The sequence below is a fragment of the Solea senegalensis genome, linkage group LG14 (genome assembly GCF_019176455.1).
Source record: "Solea senegalensis isolate Sse05_10M linkage group LG14, IFAPA_SoseM_1, whole genome shotgun sequence".
NCBI classification, from domain to species: domain Eukaryota; kingdom Metazoa; phylum Chordata; class Actinopteri; order Pleuronectiformes; family Soleidae; genus Solea; species Solea senegalensis.
In genome coordinates, this window is record NC_058034.1 from 6,731,741 (window position 1) to 6,750,698 (window position 18,958).

An 18,958-nucleotide genomic window follows, 5' to 3' on the forward strand; every position below is an offset into this window, starting at 1 on the left:
TTTGTTATTTGTACACAACAAACAGAAGCACAATATACAATGTTTATGGAAGACTGGGGAAAGTTGTTAATATTTCATGTGAGTGACTTGCTCTTTTGCTTGCAAACAAACATCATAGGATTGTCACAAGGGGAACCTGCAGGACCTCATGATTTATAATCATAATTTTTATGATTCTTGTTCTTCATTTTGTGACCTTAATAACCCTTCAGTTACGAGCTCAATTCCTTTCCACTCTGCTTAACATTAGTAACCTTTATATGTTTCCACCATATCTCTAAGCTTTTAGAAGATGTTTACACATATGGAGATTCATATATTCATTTCTTTCAACATCGAGAAGGACAGATGATATATGACATATATGGGTATGGAGTGTAGGCTCCACCAATGTCCATTTACGAATCAAGAAACAAAAACAATATTTTAAAGCAAATTTTTTGACAATTATTGCAATAACATTGTGAATGGCAATATTTTTGTTGAGGATAACATGAAATGATATTTTCACAGTGGCCTGTGCCCACTTCCAGTAAATAATCTGGTTTTAGATCACATCCTATGTTTACGTTTCAAAGTGACATTATTCACAGGACAACAGACCTGTGCATACAAACGTGATCTCATTCACAGGAAATGAAGTCATCATATATGGTTGATAGGAAAGGCAATGGCAGCCAGAGAGGACAATCTTCACTACAAACACAACATTATATTGACAAAACAAGAATGATATTTGAACCAATCGAAGAAAAAGAGTAAGTGGTCGTGTATTGTCTGTAGGCTAGCTGGAAATAGCTAAATTGATCTAAAATTACAGTTCACAGCCTCGATTTATCGATTTTATCTCTGTGTTTATGTTTTTAGAAGAAGGACAACGTGATCACGAATCTGATTGGCTGTTGGTCGGAGGATCCCGGACCTACTGAAACATCATTGGTGTTGCTGTCTGGTGGGGGCGGGGCTTCATATTGCTACGTCATTAGCTTTTGTCGTTGTTGGGCAGCTGCAAACTGGAAAGTCCCTGACAGCAGCAGCAGAGGAGCATTCAGTCTGCGATTTCCTTTGTAATTTCTAAAGACCTATTGATATTTTCTTCGCGTGGCTGTCCCCGTGGATTGCAAATCTTGCAAGTTTGTTTCAGTTGTGTTATTTTCCATTTTGCTACACGAGTGCTAGATGCTCCCCTGCGAGTGCTAGCTTGTGTTAGCAGGCTAGCTCTTTGTGTGGCTAGCTGCTAGCTGAGGGATGGTTTGTTGTTGTTGAGTCGAGCTGCCCTCCCGTCGTCAGGGAGAGGAGATTCATCATCGGCGGTGTATGGAAATTAAAACGCCTCCTCGACGCCTTCTCGGTTACTGACATTATCAGAAAAGTGGACCGTGAAATCCGCCGCTAGTGAAGCGACAGAAGAGAGAGAGAAAGGGGGGATAGTTTGACCGAAGAGGAAGGAGATGGGAAACTGTCTGAAGTCTCCGACCTCGGATGATATTTCTTTGCTACATGAATCTCAGTCAGACCGGGCCAGCTACGGAGACGGTGCTGACCCAGACCAGGAACCACCACCACCCTACCAGGTAACTTTAACCAGCTGTTAAGGGGAGCAGTGTGGGACCACTAACCACCAAGATTATGTCTAAATGTAACGATATAACATCGCGATAACAAGTCAAGGTACGATATTTATTGCAATGTTGTGATAGTAATAGGGCTGAGCATTTATTTGGTTTTAAAACAATGACACTGTTTGATGCAGCATGATCAGCAAATATCAAATTGTATTGTTTATTTTTTGATTGTTCTTTGTTTGATTGCAAATTCAAAATTGCAACATATAACTGTAGTTGGTTAGTTTGATGATATCTGACATGGTAATACTCCATCTTCTATATTTGTTTTAACTTGTTTTAAGTCAATGACACAGCAAATATTGAACAAATGTAGACAGTTGTCTGTTTTAGAGAATGCTCATGGCTCTGACATTTTAATTCAGCAAACTGTAACCAAGCACATTCACTGCAAACCATCTACAACAAATATTGTGTGCTAGGTCAGTACACTGAAAATCTCTCAGGAACATCATAGAGACAAGACATTTCTAAGTTCTTATTTGTCGGTCAAATACCTGAGCAGACTTGGTCCTTGACATGCATCCATGTTCAGTTTGCTTGTTTGGGATACAGTGTGTAATTAGGTCAAAGCCGCCAGTTTTAGTTTTGCAGAGGAGATATGGAATAATAAATGACGCAAATGTGAATAATCCTTCAATTGTATTGATAAAGTCCTTAACAGTTGTCTTTTTAAAGAATGCTCATGGTTGAAAACTAAATGAAGCTAGATTATAAACAGATGGCTCCACCCATTTCCATTTAAGATTCCTAAAAAAAATCATTTATGTTATATTTTTATAACTGTGCCTTTGTGAACCTCAATTATTTTGGTCAGGATAATTGTGATTCATGACATTACTTTTTTTTCCCATTCGTCCCATGTCTAGTTACAGCAAACATCAGCTGTTTACAGATCCAGCATCACCTTTGGCCAGCAATCCAGTCCATTGACCTCATCCCTTCATGGCTTTGACACTAATCCTCTTTGTTATATCCGTAGGTCCTTATTGTGCTTGGCATTTCCCTCAAGACATTATTAACTGTTTGTCCTGTTATACACAGTGAAAATGTTAGACATCCATGCTGCTTGCTGTAACTCAAAACATTTCCAAAACTAAGAAGGTCCTTTCCTAGTCAGACTCTGAAGAACCGGTCGATGCATGTACTTCGAGCAGCACTAGTGCTTTGCACACTTAACTGGCTGCTGGCACTGTACAGAATTGATTTCGAAGTATAACTGCTAGTTTTCAAAAGCCTCAGTGGTACAGCTCCTGCATATCTGACTTGAACACTTGGTACAACCCAGTCAGATTCCTCAGAAATGTTTAGAGAATCAAAACCAAATCAGAAGAAAGACTACACTAGAAATTGCCTGCAATTCTCTATTAAAGAGGGTGTGATATAGTTGTTCGGAAAACAGGAGCTATTTTATCTATCTCAGGTGCTTCCCTGCCTGATCACATCCAGGGCAGCAACTTTGTTTGTCTGGTCCTTATTTCCTAGATGAGATCACACACAAACAGACCTTGCCATGTTGTAACTGTAAATATGATTCATGGTGTTATGGCTCTCAGGTTTGTTTTTCCATGTTAAGAGGCAGCTGGTATGTGTTATGCAAGGTCCTGCCAGAGAGTTTGCTTGTTACTAGGTTAAGCAAAGCCTTATCGGTATAGATACGTGCTTTTAAATGAATGTGAAACCAAATGTAATCTCAGGTCTAGGGGTGGTGGGGGGGTCGATACAGTGAAATATCATGATATTTTGCATGGCAATATTATATCACATTTGAGACACCAAGCATCAATTTATATAATTATGATTTTGATCCCTCACGCTGTGATTCCTGCCCCTGTGCTGTGTTTCAACTGGCATGTTGGGGGGGGTGTTCTGTTTTTGTTTCCCTTTTTTAACCAGTACCATCATAATAATAGTTTTACTTGTGCCTGCGGTGCTCATCGTGCCACTGCACCGCACTAAGTCCTGCAAACCCTGTTTGCAATATATGATTTTGCAAAAACTCATGATTAATTGTTATTTATTAGCATGGTGGGCCACTCTCAAACGTTTTCCATCATCTGTCAGTCAAATACCTGAGCAGACTTGGTCCTTGACATAAATCCATGTTCAGATTGCTACAAATATGTCATATTTGGGATACAGCCGTGTGTAATTAGGTCGACGCAGCCAGTATTACTCTCATAGAGCAGATATGGAATAATAAATGAAGCAAATATGAATAATCCTTCTTCCGTTATATTACAAAGTCCTTGTGCAGTTTGTGGATATTGCACAATATGGTTAAGTAACTGGTTAACACCTGCTTATAAAGAGCTCTTTTAGACCTGCCAGAGCTTTTCTCTCTGGTGACCACAGTAATCGGCACCTTCACCAGTCTGAGAACACTGCACACTTTTGCATGTTAGATGTGGAGCTATATGTTTTGATTGAACCTGAGTGTGTTCATTAAAGCTATCACTATGGACCTGGGTCTAAATGCCAGGATGCTTACTGTGACTGCAGCTCTGTCCTTCATATCAGGGAGTCGCTACAATGTAATCCAAAACAAAGACAATAATCTGCAGCTGTGGTCAAGTTACAGAAATTTAATACAGAAGGTTGATAATTCTACCTTGGTATTCTTCTTCTTAATTTTTTCTTTCTTTCTTTTCCATCTCCAAGTCATTATTGCACATGGAAATAAAGTAAATATACTGTAAATAAGTCATAATAATTAACTTTACATCATTTAAAATTATTCTTAATTTTTATTAATGGTATGATGTAAATATATCTTGTAGCCTGTAGGTGAGGATTTATTTTGTCATTGCATGGGATTGACTTAATCCATTCATACATATATCCAAGGTCAATCACAACACCAACATATGGAGGCAAACCATTTATGGTCATATTCACACCTTTAATTACTCATCTGGTGGCATAATTAATCGTCGTTGTAACTCAAATAACAAGCTCGCAACATGTGCCCCAGTCCCACTGGTAAAACCATGCAACTAATTCCTGACTAATTGAGTGAGACGCTGGGGAGGAGGCAAACGAGACTGTCCTGAACTTTAATGTCAGCAGAAATCTTTAGTGAGTTTCTTTGTTGTGAGAACAAAATGTATAGTTTTTAATAATTTGCCACTAAATAATTTCGGCCTATTTCTTTCTTTCCTCTTTGTTTAAAGGCAAATACCTTCCCTGATTAGACTTGACTAGACTTGTGCATTTTTGGACCGGTTAGGAGACTGAGTTTCTGCTCTGCTAGCTTAAACAATTCAATATTTTTGAAAGTTTATGGAAAGTAGATTGACTTAAAATGGCACTTGACCTGGTTGACCGTGGCTGTTTTGGTCTGTGGTGTAATACTAATACTAACTGGGGCATGATGCATTAGATATAGTAGTGGCTGACACACTTCTTATAATGAATCAATTCCCCTACAGCTATTGTCCTGTAGCAGTATTTTACCCTTACGTTAAGTTAATTTGACTGTGATGTTTGCTGAGCTCAACATTGAGCTCCTCCCATATTGATCCCCACCCACATTACATTCCACCTTGAATTGTACACTGCACTGAGGGGTTCTTGGGATGCCACAGTCAGTGGTGAATCAGAGGGTGAATTCCAGCATCTGGCTGGGTGTATCCACTGTCTGGCTCAATGCTGCGCTTGGTGCTGTTGAATAATTGTCTGAAATGATTAAGTTCTTTTTAAGTTCTGTAATTGTGTTTGTGACACAATTACATTGTAAAGAATATAGGTATGTTTTTTAACATATGTCTTCCATTCTCCTTCATTTATTTGTCAAGCCTCATTTAATGTGAAATGAATATGATAGAATTATGTTAATATGTAGGATGTGCAGTCCACATTAGAAGTCTAAGGGAAAGTAAGGGAAAAATATGGTGGAGGAGTGTAACCTGGGAGGGAGGTACCGTTTGTTTTTTTTGCTTGTCTGTGTAGATTTGTGTGTTACAGTATGTGCTGCTTTCAGCACGTTGTGTGGCGATTTGGAAAGCAGCTGGTGAAACGAGTGCTGACTCATCGCTCTGGGACTGGGCTATGGGAGGTAGTGGGAGGGGGTGTGTGTTTGGTCCCATTTAGTTTGACACAAATACTCTCATGCATGTCTGTTACATTTTTGGAAGGCATAGACTTTGAAAGACTCACAGTGGTCATGTGAGTTTGCACATAGAGGTTCTTGGTCTTTCTTGATCCACTATCACGTGTCTTTTTTCTGTTACTTATGCGTGGAAAAAAGAGGCCTACATTGTAAAAAAATATAGAAGAAGCACCTGCTTCTGTATTCCAAAACGTGACAAAGCCTCCATGGGTTTAGTAGGCCAGGGGGTAAACACCAGAAGATAACACAAACAGTTAACGATCATATTAGTCTGTCAACCAACTGCATTGCAATCCAGATGTGAAGGTTTGCAGTCAGTCTTTTACTGTGAATTTAGCCAGCTTAGTTAAATAAAATGATTAAAAAGTAAGTTTATTTTGATGTCTGTGTGTAATTAGTGGTCAGAAGGTCTTTCCTCTCATCTTTAAAACAGGAAGAAATTGCTGTATTTTCTCTGAAGAGGTATTGTCAAAATCACAATTAGAAATGTTTGCCACAGTTGACTCTACTACATTCACATTCATCAAACAGATGTCCTAATATGGTAACAGAAACATTGGGGGTGGGGGTGGGGGAGGGTAGGATGTGGCTCTTGAGTGTTCACTACAGGTGTCTGGTTCACACAGTTGAACTCTTATCTTCCTCTGACTGATCAAATGTGCCAGGATGTTTTTTCATTATTAGTGAAAGGCTGATAAAGGTGAAGTGTGTAAAATGTTGGGGGAATTGTTTTTTACTTTACTTACTTTACTTTTTTAGAAATTTAGTTTATTATAAGTGTACAATCACCTGAATGTATGAGTTCTTGTTTTTTATTACCCCAGAGTGAGCCTTTATATTTATTAAGGCCACAGCGAATCAATGGCCGGCAGTCTGACAACGTCCCACATAGTATCAGTTTAGCCTGTTAGGAACCTCGTCCGAGCAGGTACTAAAAAAGTACCAGGTATTATCACTAATGGAAGAGCAAAAAAACGTGCCGTGCCAAGGCGAGTTGAGTCATGCCGGGACCATGTAGTGGAAAAATGGCTTAATACACTTGAGCTTTAAGGGTGTCTTCATTATATGGTAAAGACTCATCATAACTACCCAGATTCTTGTTATTATTGGTCGAGATGTCTTGGATTCAATTATCTTAAATTGTTACATTGAAAAATTAACTATTTACTAAGTAATTTTCCTCCATTTTGGCAATTTCCACTTCAGATGTTATTATGTTAAACCACCACGGGGAAGGCTTTGTGTGACCTTTGTCGTGCATTATTTGCTAACATTAGCGTTAATAAACTTAATGTCTTATCTTCCTGCTTGAATACACTGAGATACAGGACACATACTGTTGCCATCGTGTCGCCAGCTTATTCTGTTATCACATTAACAAACACATCCTGTTGTGCTAATGTACATTCTTCCTCTCCTGCAGTGGTTTTCTTTGCCACTTGTGTGTTGCCTTGCCTGAAATGTGTGCAGGTGACTACAGGTCTTGTTCAGAGGTTTCGTTACTCGGCGTCCAGAGAGCTAAGATTTCAGTTCCTACAAACGCCTCATGTTTCCAGTATGTGCTAAGGTTGCACACAAGGTACAAGTAGAAATTTTACCTTTTCACTGGCTATGTTTGAGGTTGGATAAAGCAGTAAAAAAAAGAATTTGTTCATAAGTGAAATGTCTACTGTGTGTCTGCAAGCTCTTTTACACACACACGCAGACATTAGCTCTGAAATGATGTGGCTGCTCTGGTATGTCGGTGTCATGTCAGCACAGACAGCAGCTGTGGCTGACATTGTTTTCCTGCCTCAGCAGTCTGCCAGCTTAGGACTAATTTTGTAAAGCTTAGGTCATGGGTCAAGAAGGAACAAAGCAGTCATGTCCCCAGACTACAAAAGCATGAAACAGATTACATTCTTGCATATAATATACAGTATTTTTATTTTACATACAAGGTGACTCACTTTCTCATAAAACACAAGGTGAGACTGAATTTATTTACAGCAAAAGTCAACAAAATGGTACAAATGAATACATTTAACACATTTATTCATCAAGTAGACAGACTCATGCAAATTGGTACATAAAACACATATAATCACTGTTAAAGTAAATCACAATTGGCATCATCTACAGTAATTTGTTTAAAACAGTAAGCACAAAGGACAACATGAATTTGTCAGTGCGAGTGAATTTGCCTTTAGGGAGATAAAACCAACCAAAATCATATAATTTAGTATAAAACGTTTTTTATTTAAACTCCAGGCTCCAAACATTGCATCAATCACATGCTAGTCATTTCCTCATTCAGTGAGACTAAGGCTGTAGTCAGGATGAACAAGAAGTGGGCTTTGTAGTTGAAGTGGCATGAGAAGTCAATTGGTGGGTCTGTGTGTTTCTTAGGGGAATTCACAAATGTGAAAAAGTAGATTTACATGTAGGAGTCTACAAACATCCAGTGGCCACTGTGTCACTCAGTACATTTACACGAAGGCAGAGAAAAACAAAATATTGTGTTCGTCCGAGTTTTTAAAATACATGTCAACATGTTGGTACTAAATTGTATATGTTGATGTTGGACTAGCACACCCAGACAATGTGGTTGGGGGTTGAATTACTTCTTCGTGTTTACACTCACTCAAATTCGCCCACACACTCTATGCATGCTCATACTACCCACCCCTGGGCTCTGACCCAGAAATAACAGAAGCCATTATATAGAAGAAGAAGAAGAAAACAACAGTTAGAAAGATTCAGGGCAATACATTTTATTTTATTTATTTATTTATTTTGCCTCACTGAATTTATGCTTTGCCAGCCCAAATAATTCTTCAAAAAGTTTTTGGATGGTCAGACTACTTGGAATGGTACTGTGTGAATGTCAAAAACCTGTGTGGCTCTAACTCACTGACCCTCTTCTCATGGCCACGTGGTCAGTTCTCATAAATAACCGGATTCTGGCTGTGGGGAGAATCTAGGCTGCTATTGAACTTGTGGGCAGAGAGTGCCTCCATATTTCATTTTCCCACTCCTCTTTCCCCTGAAGTTCAATCAATTAGTGTTGGATGATTGAAGACAAAGGTGAAATGCCTCACCACTCTACTATTTTTCTTTCTTTTACTTTATCCATTTGTATCTCTGCTCTCATTCCTGCGTCTGATCTCCCACTCCATCCTCACTCCCCCTGAGTGGCTTTGGCCTGGCAGGCTGACAGTCTCTGCTGCTGCCGTGTGCCATGGTCAGTAGCCGACAGCATGCTTGGCAGAGGAAACCAAGCACTGTACTTGAGCTCGGCAATGCACCACCCTGCACCCTCCATCCCCCGCTAGCTGCCCTTTAACCCCTGCGTCCCCTCTCTCGCTCTGTGCCTCACACTCCATCTCTATGACTGTTGCCATTCTGGTCAGTCTGAGGTCACTCACATAATGACCAGTTGTCTCAACACAGCTGACACAGTATGAAAGCAGGGAGAGGCATATGATAATAACACTTCTGACGACTGTCTGTTCACCATTCTGACACGTTCACACAGCTCAGCTGCTGCCCCGCTCTTAGACTGTCTGTAGCTTTTATTCCTGCTGCCTGGCTGCCATCTTTATCCTCCTGACGTGGATAAAAGGAGTGGCAGTCGGGCAAGCAGCAGACAGCCTCCTCTGCCACTGTTCTGCTGACTCATGGCTTAAAATGCTGAAGCTAACTTTGTAGACCTACATCTTTCAAATGCGAGTCCTCCAGGATTCTTAAAAAAAAAAATGCTAATTAGGAATACTCTTTCAGATTTAGGCTTAAGCCATACTAATTATTTTTTTTGCAAGTGAAAAGAATCTGCTTTTATATAAGCATTTCAACTCCGTTATGAGAAGTAATCCATACAAACACACCTAAATATCATGGTACACTAGGCATGTGGGTGCTGGAGTAAAAAGGTAGCTGTTTCCTTCCTCTGCAGTTTAAGTTTCAAAAAGTTGTACTTTACTTAACAAACGTTAAGTAAACGCAGATATTTTTTCATTGGACCGATGAGGAAGTGAAGATGTTCACAGTCAAGGTGAAAATGCAGGTATCTGCAAGAACATTAACAGGTTAAACAGTAAAATACATGTAAATGCAGTCTTTTGAAACTAAAAAACGGTGTCAAATTGTGACACATTTACAAGTGTCATTAAAAGCAGCGACAGTTTCTGTGTTTTTTTCCAATACGTTCCAGTCATTTTATGCAGCAAATAAATAGGACAGTGACCGTGTGTTATACTTGGTTGCTAGAGATATAGAGGTGCATGTCCTAGCAGAGTTTTATAAGTGTGAACCAATTAATAGTAGGATGAATATGTATAGAGGGCCATTTAACCTGAGAATAAAGTAGGCGGTGGTGAGTTCTGAATGAAGCATTTGTGACAAGTCGAGTAGCAGTGACAGATTTTGTCCAATTTATGGAGAGTTCCTTTGCGTGCATGTTAGTAGATTGTATCCCTGTGATCAAAGACGAGAAGGGTTGTCTTTTCAACAATCATACGCTTGGCAGCAGATGTAAAGGAGGAACAATTTCTGAATAGAAAACCAAGTCTTGCTTTGACCTTTGATTGTAACATGTTGACATGATGTGAGAAGGATAGTGCATTATGTAACCAAATTCCTAAGCTTGTGTAGACTGTAACCTGTTTGATGATGGTCCCGTCTGTTGTGGTGATGTCTGTGATAGATGAGGGAACCCTGCCTTTGTGACCAACCCACATAACTTATGTTTTTTTGGTTGGTATAAAGGCCTTCTGTATTTTACAGAAAGTATCTGTAGAAGGACCAGATGTTAACAAACTTGTGTGTTTTTGGAGCTCCGCAATAGAGTGGACAGCAGGCGTATCCCAATCAGAATTTGTACGTTTTTGTTTATTTTTACCATTTAATGTATAAGCAAATGCTAGATCAGTTATAAAGACTTAATACATTTACATAAACGTCTAAAACTCCTTTTGTTGTTTGTCTCTCAAATAACTTAACTCGATTAGCAATGCTAGCTACCATTTAGCCAAAATGAAAAGAAGTAAATGTGAGAATCATTTTGAGTGACATGCCTAAACCTCAGCATATAATTCCACATTTAATTCAGTAGTTAGTTACTCAGCCTCTTTCACAAATAAATATGTGTGTGTGTGTGTGTGTGTGTGTGTACTTCCTTCTCTAACTGAGCCTCATCCACGATCTGGCTGCTGGATCTTGCCGTTGACAGAGTTGAGAGTGGACTGAAGCGTGGGCTCACAGAAAGAGAGAAACCGTTAGAAATTGTAGTGACTGTATGAGACTATAAGAATAGAGGGAAGAATAAAAGGAAGGAAGTGGAGAGGTGGAGGCACAGTCATAAACCACAAATTGAGAGAGAGTTGAGTAAATAGAGAGTTGTCTTTGGAGAGGAGGAAAAGACTGACATCAGCACATAAAGGCATGTCTACTGTTTGTTGAAAGGCTTCATTTGTTATTACTTACTGCAACTTACTATCTCCTTGATAACTCTTTACTCCCTCAAACAAATACGGTGTCTTCAGTTTCCTCTCATATACAACACTCACATTTGAGAGGCTGAATTTAGTAAATACTTAGTTGAAAAATTACTTTTTGGGCTGCAATGATTATTCGATTTATCCATTACTAAATCAATTAATCAAATAGAGTTTTTTAATAACTCAAACAAGTTTCTTAAATGTGAATATTTTGTGTTTTCTTTGCTCCATATAACAGATAAATCTTTAAAACTGAATCATTTTGGTTTGTGGACAAAACAAGACATTTGAGAACATCATCATTTCCAGGTTTGGGAAACACTGATCAACATTTTTCTAAATATTTTGGTATTTTATGGAGCAAGTACTCAATAAATGGTGAAAATATCAATTTATGAAAATAATCGTTGGTTGATAAAAGCCCTAAATTACTTGCACTTGTAATTGATTCTCAGTGTTGATTTTTTTTTGTCTAAATATTTTATGCTGTAAAAATCTTAATATTATACTGGACATTTTTTGTTGATGCACTACAATCTGATACTGAAACAAACTTTGATATGATGTTACTTTCAATCCACCTCAGACTTGTGAGTTTCTGTGTTGTGTGATGACAGTTGACAGATGACGTGGAGGCGTTGGCTGCTTTAAAGTTCTTTACAAGCCAGCCTCCACTTTCCCCTCTTTGTTTGAGGAGTTTAGATTACAACATTAAGGAGTTGTTGGGATGGAAGTGGCTTCATTGTTGTTAAATGTATTAGAAACATTCACAGGTTTGCCCGTGGATGTCGTTCATGACATTTAAACTGTACACTTGATGAATTGATGTCTTTCTCTTTTTTTGTTCTTGCAGTTTTCAGCCAATTTAGGCTGAAAATGTAAAATAAATAGGCCATGTTTGCCACTGCTACAACAGCAGTTGGACCAAGCTGTGGGGAAACACTCCCACCTACTGCCTGATATCATAATTCTGCAACATAGCAACAGATATTGTGAACTTGTAATTCATCATTAATGACAACTAATAGTTTAGCATATTAGCTCCACAGGGCCTCTTTCTGAGTGTAATAATGCTTTTTGGTATGAAGTCAGGGAGGGATTAAGACATTAATCCCTGCCATTAGTGATATTATAGTATTAAAAGCAGAGCATGACTTTTTTTGGAGATTTGATTAACATGTCTCATTTAGTACTAAAATACTACAATTGTTTTCCTTAAATGCTGAAAGTGTTAGAGCAGCAGATGGTCTGGAAAAAGGAGAGTTATTTTAAGTACTTGGATTAACTGGCAATTGATTGATCATGACTTCTATCTCTGACTTTCTGTAGGAGCAGATCCATGTACCTGTTTATCACCCAACACCAAGCCAAGCCAGACTGGCCACTCAGCTGACAGAGGAGGAGCAGGTTCGCATCGCCCAGCGCATTGGACTCATCCAGCACCTTCCAAAGGGCGTGTATGACCTCGGGCAGGATGGCTCTGAAAAGAAGATTAGAGAGTGAGTAAAAGCCCTTGGGTGATCAGAATAATCAGAGGAAGTAATCTTTTTATTCTGAATACTACTTCACTGTAGAGGTCTGTGCTTTAGCAGGGTTTTGAAAAGGTTGTAAAATCTGAAAATCTCATCAACACTTTGCCCTTGATGTCATTTTAATTTTTCACTTTCATTCAGTCTTTTTAAATCATGTGAAAGTGGAATTAAACTACGATGGTGGGGTAGTATATTGTTGTAATTACAGAGCATTGCTCTGATGACATCCATACTACTACTGTATGTTTTCTTCCCACAGACCAGCCAACAAAAATATGGAACTATTAGCTATATTTCAGCTATTACAAATACAAAACTACTAAAGAACTACCGAGATGCTCGTAGGAGAAAAATTACATGTATAGCCTTCCTTGAGTTATCGTTTAATATAGGCTGAACACACTGTGAACAAATCAGCTGTCTGTCTGTGTTTGTGTGTATGAGACAGAGCTGCGCGGGCGGGAAGAAGACTAAACTGAATTATACGTTGTGTTTTTAAATCACGCTGGAAAAAGAAATGACAATTTGTGGTGGTCAGTGTTTTTTTTTGTTTTTTGTAGCTTGTGTTTTTATCAACATTAAGGGAGTAACCTGACAGGTTTCCATACACCTGCAGGAAATCCGTTAATCTTGTAATTCCTGACTCTGAGCTCTTTAGGATGACCAACACCTTTGTACACCTAAGATTTTTCTCTACTTTGTCACAGTAAATCTTATCTATTTCTTGTTTGAGTGGTCTCATCTATAAAAGTAATTGTGGGTCTTTACTGTTACTGTGTTGTGGTTCCAGTTCCATTAGCTGTTTTTGCAGGTCTAAGAGTTTTTGAGTTTGTCTTCCAAATATGTTCTAATTCTGTCTTTATTTTCCTTCTAAACTTCCCCTGGGAACAGCAAATAAAAACTATATGTACAGTAATAGAACAATCATGACAATAAAACCTTACAATAAAGAAAAAATGGCCTTCCATGAAAGAGGTTATCCCAAGACCTCTTGTATAGGAGGGTGTTTCAGTCGTTCAGTCCTATTATGTGATATGGAGCACTGCATGGAAAATAAACATTAAGTGAGCAACGTACGTCAGATAGACAATATCACTGGCATAGTCAGAGTGGCTTTCAGTGGGAAAACTACACACATTAAGAAGAAATGAACTCAATAGTGGACTTAATTAGCTTACTATGCTTTTTATGACTTTACTGCAGAACTGCGCCTTAATATGAATTATAAAACACTCAAATGTGACACACCATTTGGAAGAGATAACGGATTGAAAGCTATTCAAATAGACGGAGAGATCTAGCCTACCATCTCTGTCCAGAAACAAATTATAAAGATGAATACGTCACCAAGTTTACAGGAAAGCTGGTGTTATGATGAAAGGATGTGGATTAACGGTTCTCGGCGTCCGTGTCGGCTCCGGGGACGTGGCTTTAACCATGGCTTCAGTTATGGCGTCACGCATGGAGGCTAACAAGATGGGAAACACTGAGTCTAGACAAGTCTATACACTCCAAATTAGAAATAATCATGGTCCATTCTAACATGCCTGAACATTTACCTAGTGCTGTGTGGTAAACTGGTTCATACTTGAAACAGGTATTTTTTTTATGATACAAAGACGTGACTGTGGTAGTAATTGCAGCAATGAGCACTTTCCTTTCCTTTTTTTACTCCTGTGTGGCTTATATTTGGTTACATTTCCATTTAAAAATGATAATTGTGACAATATATTTTTTTTTTTTTATAAAACACTGCATTTGTATGTAAAAGTTTCTGCTTAAAAAAGGTCTGAAGTAACCATTGGCCCCCAGAAATCTTCACATTGTCATAACTGGCCCTCGTTATTAAAAAAAGGTTTGGACACCCCTGATGTATGCACATACACACTCAATATTGTTGCTCCTTCTCTCTCGTTCGACCACGAGCAGACACTCTCACACACACACACACACACACACACACTCAGCTCTGGGCATTCCCCTCACTCACTCATGCTCTTGCATAAAAAGATACCATCGTATACTGTGAAACTGACTAAGATGTGGGTTAAAAAATGTTTCGAGGACAAATGAACAACCATCTCTGAATCAAATATAACAATAAACTCTATACAAGAAAGTGGACTGAACATTTGCATCATAGTGCTGACGTTGGATGCAGTTAGTGTTTCAGGTAAAACTCAAATAACCAACAGACTAAAGACACACTTGAACATAACAACATAAATGATAATAAATAACCCTCATCTACTAACAACATAACAAATATGAATTGCCTTTTGTTTACAGTGTCACACATTGGAAACAAAAACAAATTGAAAATGCTGTCTCAAATACAATGTTTTAAAATTGCCGACAGAGAAAAAATAAACTTCATATGAACTCAAAAGGATTGTGTATGAAATAAATTTACAAAGACAAAAACTGAGCCCATTTCCGTTCACTATAATAACCTCGGTGTCTGTGTTTCTTGTGTCTCCTGCAGGTGCGTCATCTGTATGATGGACTTTGTGTACGGAGACCCTATCCGGTTCCTGCCCTGCATGCACATCTACCACATGGACTGTATAGATGACTGGCTGATGAGGTCCTTCACCTGCCCCTCCTGCATGGAGCCTGTGGACGCTGCACTGCTTTCCTCCTATGAGACCAACTGACACACACATACACACACACACGCCCACAGACACATGTGGACTAGATTGGACACACACAAACACACACATACATACATTATGCACACTGTATCCTGGATTAGTAAAGAGGGGGAGGGGGGTGCTATTAACGCCGTGTTTATGTAAAGAATTTATGGTGATCTCTCATGTTTGAGCATCTGTGCACATGGGCATGTGCTGTTTTTGTGAATGTGTGCATATACATACGTTCCTTAGTTGGCCTGCTGGACAGGTTTTGTAAAAAAAAATAAAAATAAAAGGACTGATGGAATGAACGGTCAATGGTGTTCAGGATGAACAGGAAGGGGCTGGATGAAGTAAAGAAGCTAAAGACTAATGTTTACAAAGGGCGATAAAACATGACCTAAGGGAAGTGGAGGGAAACGGAAGAGGGATAACTGGTGTGACTAGGAATTTGAAATCTGCTTTTATAAATGTGAATAGACATGCAAGCATACCCAGTAACACTTCCTGTAATACTTCTCATCATTGAAAATGAACTGTGAGAGACTGCAGGAGGAAAGACATGAAAGACGTTTCTGAGGACGTAAGTAACGTCGTCATGACACCCTGAAAGTCACAGGAGAGGTCAAAACATGCTGCAAAGAAATGCTACAGACATGAAGATATGTGGTTTAAAGACTGCTACATGTGGACATGAGATCAGATGGAATCACACTCCAACTGTTTGTCTCTCTGTACAGCTCTCTCTCTCTTTCTCTCTCTCTCTCTCTCTCTCTCCCCATGAGAAAATTAAGATAGGTCGTGGTTTGATCAATTGTCCAGTAGCTTTGTGTTTTGTGTGTGTGTGTGTTTTGTCAGTCGGCATAAGGGCTCAGTTGAACCAGTGTTTACTAACAACACAGACATGTGTTTGAGGCTAAGGAGAATACAGTGATGTGCTTTAGTCACTAATGTGATGGATATCTGATGAACTTTCCCAGATTATTGACCAAAGCATGAGGAGACCAATTAACAAATCATTAATAGAAATCAGATATATTTGCACTTCTTAATCAGACTTGTGTCAAGAGTTGACCATATGCATTCAGTAATTATGTACAAGTGAGTTGTTGTGTGACCTACATTTTCACAATCGTTGCAAAGATGTGTTTCAGGAGTGGATGCATAATTTATTATCGGTGTCATTAGGGAAACTACTGAATTAACTCCAATGTCTGTGCCCCTGTTGCTGTCCAAAATCATGTAATGTCGTGGACACGTCGAGGACAAAATTAAAAATATACACAAGGTTGGACTCATTTAGTGTGTTTGCACATACACTATATCAGTATCACTTCATTCTGCTTGGTTTAAAAAAAAAATTAAAACTGCATTAGACCAAGTCTACCAGTTATAAAGTAAACACCCACAGGGAAAATAGTCGGCAGTAAATGTGTCTTGTGTGATTTGGACTTGTGAGTTAAAGCATTTATTAACCTGATATAGTCAAAATAGTGAAATGAAGGTTTCTTTATATATTTTTAACATTGTTTTCATTTACCTCATAAAACAGGCTTCAGTCTTGATTTACCCGGCTGACGAAAGCACAAAGGAATACAAATGTTCTACTGTTTTACTTTCCTTCACGCTGCTGACTGTGGCCTGCAGATGAGTGAGTTGCCTCACAGTAAAAAAGGTCACCGGTTTGGATCCCAGTTTGATGTTTCTGTGTGTGTACCTTCTCTCCGGGTACTGCATGTGGTAGATAAAGCGTTTGATAAAATTGATGGTTGATGTTGACTCATTTAAAGGTCTAAGAATGAGTGACATCTAATGGTGAGACCTACAGTGGCCTCTGCACTCTGAAAAGGATGCTGTTCTAATATGTGTCAACTTTGGCTACAAAACGTGAGTCACATTCTCTGGTTGGTTTATCTGTTTGGGCTGCTGTGGTAAAATGTAAATAATTTAAAAGTCTTATTCTAAAGCAGCAAAAAAACATCCCATAAACCATTTATACACTTGTACAAACATACTTCGGGGTGGTGTATTTAAGTTCCGCCGTTAATCCGTCCAAAATGTTTTTGTGACCTTTGAGCTCCCCCTGCTTTGTGGGCACGATGAAGATCCACCACAGTTTGAAATCCGGCCTTTAGTGTGTGAGTGTGTGGGGACAAGGCTCCATGGCGTTTGTATGTGTGGCATCTTATTTTTGCACAGTATCTAAACTTTACTTAAATCTGTGTGTTGTACAGTGTTTAGTTCACACCACATTCGATGCGCACCCTGTGACTGTCCTGGTACACAACATTTCTGGATACAGATCACAGTTTGAAGTAGGGCTTAATGAGTAATGTTTTTTGTTTTTTTTATCAAAATGGCAATTTGAAACAAGGACCAGGATTGAGAAACACTGTTCTATGCTAATTTAAGAAGGTGTATTATGAATACACGTGGAAAGAATACACACTTTTATTTCTCATCCTTACGTAACATTTCCAATGTGAATGTTTTTGATGGCAACATTTGAAATCTATAACACGACAATGAACAAAATCTATTTACAGTTGCAATATCTGTCAATTAAATATATTCCCCACATTTTCAACCCTAGAATTAACCCACATGTTTTTGTAATCTTGGATTCAGATGCAGACACTGGGCCTGATTTGTTTTAACACTGGTAAAGGTGGAGAGTCGCCGGGTGCAGAGTTGAGTTTGGCACTGATGTGCAGGAAGGCTGGGTGTAATGAGCAGAGAACGAAACTGAGTGAAACAATAGAACAGCCAACGCGGCAGACCATTAGACGATGGTGATGTGGTTAAAGTGAGGCAGTCGATTGGAGCCAGATGTGAATGATCAGGGCTGAGGAGTCACATGTGAGTCATGCGTGTGCTCGTCCTCCCAGAGACACATGCATTGTTACCAACTGAGAGACGTTTGAGTCATTTTTCCTGTGGCGTGCTCGCTCTTCTCCGTAGAGATACAACATTTCTTGTGTTTTATCAGCAGCTCGGGAACACTACGGTGACAGCTCTGCATCACCAGATCTTAGCTTTTTTTGCGAAAACCTTTAGAGACTTATTTATTAAAAAGGAAGTGCGTGTTAATGCTCTTTAGGGTGTGATTTTTTTTTTTTATGTTTTCTTTGTTTGAAAATGAAAGTTTGTTCTCATGTGAGTGGGCCACATGTGTTGTATGTTTGTGAATGGATCCTTTTGTAAGCATAAATATACATATGATATGTACTGCAGCAAAAATAATAAATAGACATATCAGCAGAAGATAGTGAGTGTGATTTGTTCCCTGTGTGGACACTAAAAACCTGTATTATTATTATTAGTATTATAATAAATGTACCAAACATAATAATAATTAGGCTATTTAATATATCTTAATTTTGAGTGTGCATTATTCAGAATATATGTTATAGTATGTATTAAATATGACAACACAGCATTAGTGACGTGTCCTATATTAGACATTGTCATTTAACTGATACATGAATTGCTTAATTCTTATATATCATAGCTTTGAAATTATCATATTTACATTTCTATTTTACTGGATTTTCCAAAACTAATTAAATGTGCT

The 18,958-nt window shown here is 38.7% G+C and overlaps 1 protein-coding gene across 1 annotated transcript; it reads left to right on the plus strand.

Moving 5' to 3' along the window:
- Positions 1-974: 974 nt before the first annotated feature.
- Positions 975-16,672, plus strand: rnf11b (ring finger protein 11b). Its single transcript, XM_044043712.1, has 3 exons — positions 975-1,574; positions 12,543-12,712; positions 15,231-16,672. The coding sequence occupies exons 1-3, from the start codon at positions 1,452-1,454 to the stop codon at positions 15,400-15,402; spliced, it is 465 nt and encodes a 154-aa protein (XP_043899647.1). The 5' UTR covers positions 975-1,451; the 3' UTR covers positions 15,403-16,672.
- The last annotated feature ends 2,286 nt before the right edge of the window (positions 16,673-18,958 follow it).